This window comes from Lacerta agilis, chromosome 6 (assembly GCF_009819535.1).
Source record: "Lacerta agilis isolate rLacAgi1 chromosome 6, rLacAgi1.pri, whole genome shotgun sequence".
NCBI lineage: Eukaryota > Metazoa > Chordata > Lepidosauria > Squamata > Lacertidae > Lacerta > Lacerta agilis.
In genome coordinates, this window is record NC_046317.1 from 19,988,476 (window position 1) to 20,002,494 (window position 14,019).

General features: G+C 41.3%; 1 protein-coding gene and 2 long non-coding RNA genes across 3 annotated transcripts in view; all 3 read right to left on the minus strand.

Annotated features, from left to right (window-relative positions):
- The window catches only part of LOC117047867 (loricrin-like), a 48,513-nt gene that overhangs the window by 11,841 nt on the left and 22,653 nt on the right, over positions 1-14,019 (minus strand). The window contains exon 25 of the mRNA XM_033151095.1: positions 78-87. Within this exon, the coding sequence (XP_033006986.1) occupies positions 78-87 (10 nt within the window). The remainder of the gene's footprint in view (positions 1-77; positions 88-14,019) is intronic.
- On the minus strand, positions 88-2,990 carry LOC117048114. Its single transcript, XR_004426803.1, has 3 exons — positions 2,951-2,990; positions 1,347-1,388; positions 88-116 (listed from the first exon to the last, which is right to left on the minus strand). It is a non-coding gene; the product is annotated as an uncharacterized LOC117048114 (long non-coding RNA).
- Positions 11,288-12,997, minus strand: LOC117048113. Its single transcript, XR_004426802.1, has 3 exons — positions 12,944-12,997; positions 12,770-12,810; positions 11,288-11,351 (listed from the first exon to the last, which is right to left on the minus strand). It is a non-coding gene; the product is annotated as an uncharacterized LOC117048113 (long non-coding RNA).

Below are 14,019 nucleotides of genomic sequence, written 5' to 3' on the forward strand. Positions count from 1 at the left end.
AGTCCAGTGCCTGAAGACCCAAGGCTGAAGAACATTCATAGATATTACATTTATAATATATATACATTTACCTGTCCGTATTGGCTGCTGCTCCCATATGATCCACTCTGTCCACCCTGAACAGAAAACATGTTACTTCAAAAAAAAGATTGTTTCTTTGAGATGTCATAGTACCATATGCTTAACACATTGTGCAACTAATCGGGATACATTTCTATCTGGTTTTTGCAAAGAAACTGCCTTGGTTGATCTAGCTGGTGAATGATACTGGAGAAAAGGCAGGAATTCCAGCGCTGGGAATTCTGCTTAACATTCAAGTTAATGGAATGGACATCAAAGGTCTCCTAGTCCAAACACCTGTTATGAGTTAAAACCTCATGGATTTCTCCCTAGTTATCACCCACCTCATAAAAAAGTGCCTCTGAAGCAGATCTTAAGAATTATGCAGGAACATAGGAGGGGAAAAAATGCTCCTTCAATAGCCTAGTCTTAAGCTATTTAGGGGTCTTTAGAGTAAAAGCACCACATTTAGTGGTGCCCAGAAACAAACAAACAAACTGTTAGCTAGAGATGGATAAAATATGTTCAGACCAGCATTAATAATCTTGATACCATGTTCTGAATTTAAGTGAAGTTTCTAAAAAGCTGTCAGGTGGCAAATAATATAACAACCAATAGTCTAGCCTGGCTCTTACTAGAGCATAGATGATGCCATAATGACATGTACATTGTATATTATATATGCATGTATAATTCTTTTACCTGTCCATATTGACTGCCACTACCGTATGATCCACCCTGTCCATATGGATGACCATAACCATATGATCCACCCTGTATTTTAAAAAAAGTCTTATTACTTACTACTTATTACAACCATTTAAAAAAATGCAACCTCAATATAACTGCATAATAAATAAACTGCAGATAAATATTCAAAGCTGGGAGAATGGGAGAAACAACCATATTGGCTGTTGTCCCCATATGATCTCCCTGCCCACTGTCCAGAAAACAGTTATTTCAAGAAATATTCTCTGATGCTGAAATAATATATATATTGCTGAAATACATCTGCACTCAGCTACTTTCTATAACCAGGACAGGAAATAAGCATAAAATGTATTTTTTTTTATTCTTCATAATTCTCTCTCACTGTCTCTCTCTCTCCAGATGCTATATTACAAAATAACATTTACCTGTCCATATTGGTTGCTGCTGCCGTATGATCCACCCTGAACGGAAAACAATGATAAATTGAAAAAGGATTATTTTAATATATCTCAACTAACTTCATATATGTGTGTGTATTACATTACATATACGAGATAACAAAAAATACTTTTTACCTGTCCATATTGGCTGCCACCATAGGATCCACTCTGTCCACCCTGAACAGAAAACAATTATTACCTTATTAATATTACCTTAGCACATGCACAGTGCAAACCTATCACTGGCTGAAGGGGGTTAGGAAGGAGTGCAGGTTTGTCTCCTTTGCTAGAGATGAACTTCTTAAGATTTATTGTCAGGAGTATAACGTATTCCTGGACACCGCAGAGTTAGACGCAGACTTTTCTGGAAGCTTCTGGCTGTTGTGTAATTGACTGGACAGCACAACGCAGGAACTCAGCAACTCACTGGATAACTATATACAGTATTTATTGATTGAAGCAACTAGCATCCATAAGTTACTATGTACAGACTTTACAAAATAAAAGAAACAAAACATAAAATCTTTTCCTCTCTGTCTCTCTCTCTCTACACTGACCACTTTCTCCACACCAACACCTGCACCACACTAACCACACAACTCTTACACAGAGCTCACCTTATCAGGAACTCATTGACCAATCACAGGTCGTTGCTAAGGGTCTGAGAGAGAGCAGATCTGGGCTTTCTGCCAACTAGTTAATTGCTTAATTGCTTGGAGATAGACAGCTGCATTTCTGCACGTAGGCAACTCTGAAATCTCTAACAGAACTTGGGTAGCAAAGGGGCATGGGGGTTCCTGTTATGCCCTGTTATGTTCCTCCATGGTCATACAGGAACAGCTGTGCCTTATTTTGCAATCGGTAGCTGGCGTTAGGACACAAAACAGAGGTTGAGCAGGGGAAAGACAATGGTGGCCTTGGGCTCTTACCCTCTTTTAGCATGGAGCTGGCCTTACTTATCTCCTGTCCATTTCCCATTCAAACTGGGGAAGTGGGGATTAAAAACAAAACAAAACAAAACAAAACAAAACAAAACAAAACAAAACAAAACAAAACAAACCAAACCAAACCAAACCAAACCAAACCAAACCAAACCAAACCAAACCAAACAAAACAAAACAAAACAAAACAAAACAAAACAAAACAAAACAAAACATCCACCTAGCAAAAAAGAAAATCACACCCCAACACCATCTACTCTGGCCAGCAGGTTTTTGGAAGTGGTGGCTGTTCCATCACTATTCCAGTTCAATTTAGGATTGAATTCTAAGCTAGTTTTATGTGGAGGATCAGAGTAATAATAAAAATATGTATACCATATATGACCTCATATATATTACATATAGTGAAGGTAAAAAGGTAAACAACCCCTGGACGGTTAAGTCCAGTCAAACTTGACTATGGGGTTGCGGCGCTCATCTCACTTTCAGGCCGAGGGAGCCGGTGTTTGTCCACAGACAGCTTTCCGGGTCATGTGGCCAACATGACTAAACTGCTTCTGGTGCAATGTGACCGTGATGGAAACCAGAGCGCACGGAAATGCCGTTTACCTTCTCACTGCAGCAGCACCTATTTATCTACTGCTAGGTTTATTGAACTGCTAGGTTGACAGGAGCTCACCCTGTTGTGGGGATTCAAACCACTGACCTTCTGATGAGTAAGCCCAAGAGGCTCAGTGGTTTAGACCACAGCGCCACCCTCTCCATTACTTATACACTGTATGTTAAAAGAGTTTTTACCTGCCCATATTGGTCACTGCCGCCACCATGTGTTCCTCCCCGTGCAGGAGACATTATATTCATATTTTTAATACATTCATGTATCTGCCCTAAGCAACTCTCTAAATTTAAGAGCACAACAAGCATTAAACAGATTTTATTTTCATGTCTCTGCATGTACTGTATTTTACCACGGGGTTGTATCTGGCTAAATCATACTCAGCGCAGAACCACTGAAATAAAGTTAGTCATAGTTAACTGATGTCGAATAATTTCAATGGGCTTACTCTGAATATGACTTAACTGGATGCAAGCCATAGTGCAGTATATACTCTGTACGTCCTATAAATTAAAAGTGCTTTTACCTGTCCATATTGGCTGCTGCTGCCATATCCAAACCGTCCACCCTGCACAGAAAATAGTTATTGTAAAAAAAATGTTGCTGGAAAAAAACCATATTGCTTTCTACATTCAGAAGGAAGAATAATCAGAAATGCTTTTAATCTCTCTGGGTATGTTACTTGTAATGCATATTAAAAGTTCTTGCTACTTATTAAAAGTTATTACCTGGCTGCCACCACCATATGATCCACCCTGTAGGAAAAAACAAACAATCCATACTGCAAAAAGGTTCTTGATGATTCTGTTGTATTACACGAATATATGCACACTAAACTATTTTTTAATGTTCAGGAGCAGCAAAAAAAAGCAGAGGGATATCCTTCTAAGTCACACTCCAAGTAGACCAATTAATATCAATTGACTGAAGATGCTTAAGTCCACTGACTTGAATGGGTCTGCCAAGAGTATGACTGATGCTGGATATCACCCATAAAACCTATTTTTTCCATTCGTTTTTAAAATCTTAGTGTACAGTATTACTACATGATGCGTTTCATATATGCTAAGTATCAAAAAAGAGTTTTTACCTGTCCATATTGACTGCCACTACTGCCATACGATCCACCACCCTGCGCAGAAAACAATGACTTCAACAACAACAAAACCCAGTTGCTAAAGATGGTATATCACTTTAATAGGTCTGCACTGCGGAAATACTGATAAATGTAAAAGTATATACTGTACATGGGATGAGCAATCCCAAAAGTGTGTGTGTGTGGGGGTGCTAAAGTCAGACAAACTGCCATATTCATAGCCTTGCCAGACCTGTGTCACTACAGAGGAAGAAAGAGTGGCTTTCCTATTTATTGTCTTCCTCACCCCTTGACCAGGAAAAGTAATCTTATGTGAACCAGGTGTCCTATTACCTAGGACAGGGTAAAAGGTAAGGTAAAGGACCCCTGGACAGTTAAGTCCAGTCAAAGGCGACTATGGGGTTGTGGTGCTCATCTCACTTTCAGGCTAAGGGAGCCGCCGTTTGTCCACAGATAGCTTTCTGGGTCATGTGGCCAGCATGACTAAACCGCTTCTGGCACAACGGGACACCGTGATGGAAGCCAGAGCGCATGAAAATGCCGTTTACCTTCCTGCTGCAGCGGTACCTATTTATCTACTTGCACTGGTGTGCTTTTGAACTGCTAGGTTGGCAGGAGCTGGGACAGAGCAACGGGAGCTCACTCCATCGCGGGGATTTGAACCGCCGACCTTCCGATCAGCAAGCCCAAGTGGTTTAGGCCACAGCGCCACCCGCTCCCTCCAACCTATAACAATGCTAAATGAAGTCTAAATGAAATCACATGAGACAACCAGTTTGGGAACATTAAAGAAAAATAGTTACCTGTGCACCAGGGCAAAAACATTCTCCCTGTAAAAAATACAAAAGTTAGTTCCATCTTTGTTGTAAGAAGTCAGATGGAATGCAGCACGCTTTCCCGTAACTTTATATTGACAAAATGGGAGCAGCAAGATTCTATGGATACTTCTGCCACATTTTAAGTAACATGTGCAAATTCGAAAAGGATTTAAGTTGTAATCTATTCCTACATGGGATGGGAGTCAAGCCCCAATGTTGCATCAGCATCTGGGGGAAAATCCACCTACTGAATTTCTGAGGTCAAATTGATTTCTGTTTTCTGATGGAACATCCAGCACGCCATAGCTTGATGGCACCAGGCCCAACCGCTGTGCCACCTTGAGGCTGGTGCGGCAATTTGTCTGCTTGCTGCCCCGATAGGGATGTGAATGTGGTGGCAATGGCCCCACACCCTGTCGTGTTTCACCCCTGCCCAGCTAGGGCTTGGATTGTCCTGCCAGTTATTTAAAATTTTACTGTATGAATTTGTGTGTACTGAGATGCAACTTGCCCTATAACCGGTGAAACCGGTGAAGGGCAGGATATGAACTGAACAAAAGCCTGAAACAAATGCACAGGCAAGTCACTTGGGATAATCTTAAGATTTTCTTTGAAATGCAGAAGAAGAGGAACTACAGTTGCCCAAGTGTCAGAAAGAGGCTGGTTGCCTTTTGGCAAGTCAATGAAAGGTTGTGAGGCAAGGCAATTGAGGAGGATCAGAGAAACCAAAAGTCCTAAGGATGGAAATTGACCAGAGAGGAAATTGACCGGGATTGGGGGGGGGGAAGCAACTGAAAGAAGGAATAGAAACTGAATTCTCCTCACTCTCCCATTAATGTTTGGATAGAAGAAACAGTTGAGCAAGGCCCCATCAAATTTGCTTACCTGCCTATTGGCATAAGCCACAAATGATCCATCCTATAAAGGACAAAGTGAATTAAAAACAAATAGCATCTCAATATACAGTTCATTCTTCTATCTGCACTTAACTGTCTGAAGTGCTGCTTACTGCGTGTGTTTAATTATTTCATCGCGCCAAGCTCTAGCATGCACAGCTAATTTATATTAAACATAATTCGAATTTTGAAGTATTTAAGGCAGATGTTTATAGGTTGATACACACACTGTGGTCCATGTGTTAGCAACCTCGAGGCTGGATTACTGCAATGCGCTCTGTGTGGGGCTGCCCTTGGGCCTGGTTCAGATGTTCCAGCTGGTGTAGAATGCGATGGTCAGATTACTGACAGGGACATCTGGCCGACAACATTTGTCGCCGTTGTTAAATGCATCTGCAATGGCTGCTCTTCTACTACTGAGCCAGGTTCAAGGTCCTTAATTTACAAAGCCCTGAACAGTTTAGGTCCAGGGTACCTCAGGGACCACCTCAACCCCAGCACAGTCACTGAGATCAACTGCAGGAACGTTGTCAGTTGTGGCCTGAGTTGGCGAGGCTCATTCGACAGAAACAAGGAACCAAGCCTTTAATGTCATCGGCCTGGTATTATGGAATGCTATACTAGCAGAGATTTAGCAGGCGCCTTCTGTTTCAACTTTTAAACGCCTGCTGAAAATGTTTCTATTCTGTCAAGCTTATGTACATAATTAAGAACAAATCTTTCCACAATATATAGCTGATTTCTGTTTTTGTTTTTATTTTATATGTTTTCGATTGAATGGTTTTATGTACAGTTGTTGTAAACTGCTTTCATATTTTTTTTTGTCAACAGTGGTATGTGACTATTTTTTATAGATAGTTCTGAGCAACAGCACCATAATTTGTGTTTAGAAGAAGAAGAAGAAGAAGAAGAAGAAGAAGAAGAAGAAGAAGAAGAAGAAGAAGAAGAGTTTGGATTTGATATCCCGCTTTTCACTACCCGAAGGAGTCTCAAAGCGGCTAACATTCTCCTTTCCCTTCCTCCCCCCCAACAAACACTCTGTGAGGTGAGTGGGGCTGAGAGACTTCAAAGAAGTGTGACTAGCCCAAGGTCACCCAGCAGCTGCATGTGGAGGAGCGGAGACCAATTCACCAGATTACAAGTCTACCGCTCTTAACCACTACACCACAAGATCATCATGCTGCTGAACAATGTAGGTGGAAGACCCTAGGATTTGCTGCTGACCAGTGAAAGTTCCATAATCAATCTTCCTGCTAGGTAAAGGTAAAGGTACCCCTGACTGTTAGGTCCAGTCGCAGACGACTCTGGGGTTGCGGCGCTCATCTCGCTTTATAGGCCAAGGGAGCTGGCGTTTGTCCACAGATAGCTTCTGGGTCATGTGGCCAGCATGACAAAGCCACTTCTGGCAAACCAGAGCAGCGCATGGAAATGCCATTTACCTTCCCACCGGAGCGGTCCCTATTTATCTACTTGCACTTTGACGTGCTTTCAAACTGCTAGGTGGGCAGGAGCTGGGACCAAGCAACGGGAGCACACCCCGTTGCGGGGATTCGAACCGCTGACCTTGTGATTGGCAAGCCCTAGGCTCAGTGGTTTAGACCACAGTGCCACCTGCTAGGAGCTGTTGAATAGATGTGATTTCCCCATCACTGTCCCACTGATTTCCATTATGTCATAAGTGCTATATGACCAACAGTATACACCCAAAAATGCACCTGGAGGCACCTTTGTACGATTTAAGAGTTCAATCCAGAACTTCTATTTTAAACTTTCTAGCATTGTGCCTGCATAACAATATGAGGCAATGTAAGTTATTGGGTGAAGACAGAAAGAGCAGGGGGAAAAGATAGCCCAAATTGTATCCTGCAGCCACAGGGTGAGCCCAGATTTGCAACTCAAATGCAATGCAATGATCTGAAGACTATATATTATTATCAATGCATTACCTATACTCAGTAGTAAACTATGTCAGCACACCACTTTTAAAATGTTCTAAGACTGCTGCATTTTTCAGCTTATTTGCTGTAACTAGTTTTCCCTTTCAGAACCAGATTTGCATTTTTCTTTTCCAGAACAGAATCCTGGAGAAGAATATATATTCATTTGGACTACATACACTGAGAATATTTCCAGATAAACTCTGGTGCTTCATATTTCTTACATACGTCTTTTCCAGATTCTATTCTATTCTACTCTGTTCTGTTCTGTTCTATTACTTTATTTTATTTTTAAGCCCAAATTGTGTTTTGGAAGATCATTTTACATTTTTTTTTTTGTTGAGTTTCTTTTCTTTTTCATGAGATTAACGATTTCATTAAAATTCCTAAATTTATGCCACGTCCTGATTAAGAGCATAAAGAACCCTTGATTCCCCCCCCCCCCCAACTTTCAACAGGAGCGCGTATACTCCCTGGAGAGTTACTTGCTCTCACTGTCTTTGTATGAACACCAGAAAACTATAGGAAGTGAGTGGTAATTACTCAGAGTTGGTTGAAGGACCATCTGATCAAACTGATCTACGGTGGGAAAATTCTTACCTGTACATTATGGTTTTCATTATTATAAAAGCTTTCGCCCTGTGAAAGATGCAAAATAATAAATAAACACCATCTATTTCTGTAATGTAATTATTATCAAAAGATTTTTAAAACTTTACAAAGAATTGGTCTATGGCCTATGGCCACTAGGATATACAATAATAACCAAACAGTCGGATGTGACTGAAATACAGAAACATCCAGAAAGTCTGTCAGGATTGTGTACTGTGTAGGGTATGTACTAAAGTGAAAGCCAAATTAGTAATATCTGGGGAAATTAATTGAAAGGACCACTGTAGTCAGGACCCAGAGACCGTAGATGTCATCCAGATTATTTATTTACTTAATTTCTATCCCAGCTTTTGATCGAGAAGTACCCTCAAAGCCTCTTACATAAAACACTACAATGCAACGACACCGGGGCTGCTTCTACTTCCTCTGGGACACAAAATTGCTCAGGGGTACGACCTATCTGTTTTCATAGGAATTCACTGTCCAAAGGATGAGAAAGAGGAGCAAGTCTGTCTCAGGTGAACTGTTGAGCATTGGCATTTGGATCTTTAGCTGCCTGGTTCGTGCTTCTTCCTTTCATTCCCTAGAGCTGCAAACCATTTTTACTCTCCGAGGGGAGTACTGTTTCTTGGACAGGAGCCTAGCATGTTGCAAGGCAAACCACTTTTGAAATGAAGAGGAATTTCAAAAGCATGATACAACAGGGTGGGTGGGTGGGTGGGGTGGGGGTTCCACAGTCCACTGAAAAAAACAGTCATTAAAAAATGCACCAGTTGTTTGCAAGTCCTTGAAAACTCCTGATATTGCAGCCTGAGAGGATGCTGATTTTGGTAACAGGTCCTGATCTATAACAAATAGGCGGGCATGATTTAATCCGCTCCAAACCCTCTGAAGCAGGTTCTAGCTTGCCTGAGCAGCAGTTAGTATAGTTCCCAACTTGCTCGCCAACCTGTGTTCAAGGTGAGATGAAGAAATTTCCTCAGGGGAGGAAGTGTGCATGGCGGATTTCTTAGCTGCAACACACATGTTCCCAATTGTAGCTTCATTTGTCTCTTAGTGAGCTCTTAGCATGTAGTGCCACACCACACACACTGGGCTGGCACAATTGCCTAACTTCAAGTCAAAGCTAGTATGTTTCAGTGAAGACTTGATTGGAGTGGATGTCCTTACCTGGCCATAGGTATTGATACTTGGTGGATTAGAGGTTTCATTCTGTAACAAAGCCAGAAATTTCAGAAAGCAGAGTTATTTGCTTGCCTGAGCAACAGCTTAAATAAATGAAATTATGTGAAAGAGGAAAATCTGCCTGTCCACTGGATTTTTCAAAGCTGTAGAAGTCTGAGAGCCCAATCAGTGGAAAGGCAGCACCAAAGTTACAAAAGAAATGAAAAAGCAAGTTTTGCTGCTTTCAGTAGACATTGTATTCATTCGAGAATCGACAATGTACCTTGCATTTGATGACAAATTTCAACGGTGCTGGACGCAAGCCATGTTTGCAAAGGAACAATCAGGAGCCTTGGGTCCAAATTGTTCATTGGCAGGAGCAGGGTCCAGATTGTTCCTTTGCAAACATGGCTTGCGTTCAGCGCTGCTTTGCACCTGATGACATATTATGCTGGGTGATTGACAAATAGGTGGTTCCACCCACCTGTGAAAGGTAGACCATGTAGGGTTGGCCATAAATGAATCTGGACCATTGACGGAAAGGGGTTCCCTACCCCGATATATAGAGACACATTGTATAAAGTAAGTATAAATAATCCTAGAAGTTTTCAGGAAAAATCTGGTTTATTTGATGTGCTTATTTAGACACATGTGCTTTTTCTTTGCCATTAAGAGCTGTCTGGTTTGGGGAGAAATCTTCTCTCTACCCTGCTGCAAACAGCAGCTCAGTGGACAATTATATGCATGTAGGTTTTAAGTAGGCAGTGCTGAGTCAATAAGGCATTGTTTGATGAAGACCTCTCTGATATAAGGCCCAAATCATTTCTTCCATTAACTACACCATAGGGCTGCATTTAGCTCTCCTCATGCAGCCCAAACAACACTTCTCCATTTATTTTATTTGCAATTTGTTTATTGATGATTATTCAACTGAGTACAGTAACACACATATAACACAAAAATTGAAACATAAACCTAAATATGTCTTTTGCAGGTGGCAGCCTGAAACACAGGAGAAAGCTGAGTGTTATCAGAGAAAGGTTACGTCATGTAAAAAGGTAAGTTCAGAGATATGCATTGATTTGTAAATGTTATACGCTCCACCAGTCTGCAGCGAGAGAGTCTTGCTTCTTCCTGCCTCTTGTTGGGCACAAGCGTTGTGTGTTAGCTTCTAAGTTAAAGCTATTTCCTGCACTTTATTTTTAACACCTCTACAGTACAGTTAATTTTGGCACTAGCAAACACAACAGGCGCTCAAGAGTCAAAATGAAGAAATGGTGTCAGGCAGTCCTTACTTTTTCACTCCGAGCTGCTCTGATCAGAGCGCGAACCTGCAGAGAGACAAAGGAAAGTTTCAACGTCCTGCTTTTATTTGAATGAACATCAAGCAAACTACGGTGTGTGCCATGCTAAGGGCTTCGTTAGCCACTTTGCAAAATATGAAGCTCAGAAAGAACTGCAGAGATATAACAAGGGATCAAATTTTGAAAAAGCTCTTCTTGGATCTTCCCCATCTCTGAATGAGTGTTGGAGGACAAAACCAATTAGGAGTTCTGTTCTCAACGTAACATTTTATTCCAGTAATTCAGGCTGGGTGGGAGGAGCATAGAAAAAAATTGGTACTGGGGCCTATCTTCCAACTATTTTTTTTAAATATATATATATATATTTGGATTGGCACAGAAGATTGAACGGGAATGGGACTTTCTAGAGCAACCTCTACAATCTCCCTGAGCTGAACATTAAAACAACAAACAAAAAGGATTTGAAGACAGCGCAAAGGAGAATGGGAGGAAGCCAACACACACCACCTGGTTGGAAACATGCCACAGCTTTCCCTTCCATTCTCAGGGTCGTGGGTTCGAGTCCCACGTTGGGCAAAGATTCCTGCGTTGCAGGGCGGTTGGAGTAGAGGACCCTGTGGTCCCTTCCAAAAACACAATTAAAAAACAACAACAACACAATTCTATGATATATACAAGTAGCACTTACTTTTCACTTCGAGTCTTTCTGGTTAGAACACTTTGCACACTCCGTGCCTTTCTGATTACAGGAAGTGCCTGGGAAGAAGTAAGGAAAGAAAATATTAGTTTATATAACATTTATGCTTATAGCTGATGAGCAGTGCTCTTCGACATTCCTATGTCAGGGAACCTTTCCACATCACCCTGTCCACTGAGGAACACCTGCATTTTACAAAATATTATTTTAGGTGGGCCTGCAGGGCCTCTGCATTGCTCTGTATAAACCTAGCATACACCTTGAAACACAATCAACACACTTGCCTGCAGTGCATTATAAGGGAGGATCAACAGCAGTGGGAAGGTTGACTTCCCTCCACTAGATGTGAAAGAGCTAGGTTCAAATCTCTGCAGTTAAGAAGCTCACCGCATTTCTCTTTCTCAACTTAACCTAGCTCAAAAGACTGATATATTTTGCCACACAAACTGGCTAATTCACCCGTGAGTGTTCAGGCTCTATAATAAAGTTGGCACCATCTATAAGTGAGGTCTTTCTGCTCACAGAGCACATGTCCTCAGGAAGAGCATCTCGTACAAATGTGTACATTTGCATATTAAAATGAAACATACAACATCCAAGACGAGAGAGAAGAAGAAGAGGAGGAGGAGGAGGAGTTTGGATTTGATATCCCACTTTATCACTACCTGAAGGAGTCTCAAAGCGGCTAACATTCTCCCTTTCCCTTCCTCCCCCACAAGAAATACTCTGTGAAGTGAGTGGGGCTGAGAGACTTCAGAGAAGTGTGACTAGCCCAAGGTCACCCAGCAGCTGCATGTGGAGGAGCAGGGAATTGAACCCGGTTCACCAGATTACGAGTCCATTGCTCTTAACCACTACACCACGCTGGTGTGGTGAGAGATGTAATATGATGTAATATAAAATTATGGAATAACTGTTTTTTTTCTTTTCTATTTGGCTGAAAGTTCTGCCTTTATTATCATTTGGTAAAACTAGCAAGGACCAGTTAAAACTGCCTTGGTCTGATGCCATTACTAAATCTCTTGCAAGAAGTAGGAACTTCTTGGATGAAGGCTTGGACTATACAGAGATGACAAATATACAAGTCAAATAAAACTCATTATAATGTCACATTAGGAAAAGTGCCTAGGTACACAACACCACAGAGAATACCACAGGTAGCTGGAACCAGGCAGAGTTTACAAATACCACAATCACACCATGACCCAACATGAAGAGTCAAGACTGTATGACTAAACTCTCTGCTAATGTACATGAAGTTGTGCAGTACATGAAGTGTGCAGTTTTTTACTTCCTGAAACAGTTTATGAAGCTTTATTCTCTTGACCTCAAAGCTGGCAAAGAATCCTGCATCCTGTTGATACAGCTACCTATATTTCTACAATTTTAAGAGCATATGAGCCAGTGCTGCCATAAAATCCAATCCTGCTGACTCTTTTAAGAGTTAAACTGAGATATGGTAATGGGCAGTGCTTACTCTTTTTCCTGAATCTTTCTGATGAAAGCTTTGAATGCATCCTGTAAGGGAAAACATAAACCCAAGTTAGCAGATGCCGAATGAATCCCTCTGTGCCTTTGTTTGCACAAATATGCTCTTTAGAAGCATATTTGGAGCAAATCCAACACGTGGAAAAAAACGAAGAGTACTTACTTGAGCTGCTACGTCCCTCTTGCCTCTACAGTTTGCTGAGCTCTGCCGAGATAAGTGGCATGGAATGAAATGAAAACAAGAAGCTTTTTTTTACAAACAAACAAAAAACCCGATGCCCACTCGATTTGTGACCCATGAAGTGGAAGCTGACTCAGCCCTCCAGCAGGTCCCTGACATTCCCTGCCCCCGAGGCAATATGAAATGTGCAATGGTCCAAATGCAATAGATCAGTGGAATCACTAGCGCCACAACTGTGTAATAGTGAACAATTGTGCAGCAGCCTTGTGATATAATAGGAAAGCCAGCCAGCTTTCTCTCAGCATGCCATACCTGGAAGGCTATAGAAAATTTATGGTATTAGGTTCCATTTAGTAGTGCAGCCATATCAAGATTTGAATTATCTCTTCCTTCACCGGCTGCATTTGAAGCAGCCTGTAACAGTTGCCTACTCTAGAATATTTGTTAGTCAAGTCTCAGGTTCCTGAGCATGAGCGAGGATTATAGGGTTCAAATCTGAGAGTCATATTCTTCCGATTCAAAGGATAATGTGTGACCCCCTAATTCAACTTGGGCAAGGCCTAAACTGGTATTTTAAAATATTACAAATCAAAAAGTTGTTACCACAGCTTTCCTCCATAAGTAGAGGCATCACCCTGCAGAGGGGAAATATTAAATTGTTACATATTTTGAAAAACAGAACCAAGAGACTAATTTGTGATATCTTAAATATAAGGTGTGCCCCTCCCAGCCGCCCAAAGCGATGCTAAGAATGCATCAATAGTACTAACTGAAATCGTTTAGCATCTCCTCCTCTAGGGAACTTTAAGGAACTGTAGTTCTTTAAGGGTTTAATGGGCTTTAGTGGATAATTGTCAGTACTTCCATGAAGCAGGATTCTGTGGTGGAAACCACCAAAGATATATAGCTATAAAAGTGTGTTTCATCAACGACCTAGCAATGTTTGTCCATCTGAAATGTGCCACTAGGGGATGCTGTTTGTTAAATGTGAGAGAGAAGCAGAAGACAGCCATTTTTATATCAAATTCCATGTAGTTTTAAAAGTTGAAGTAGGCCCC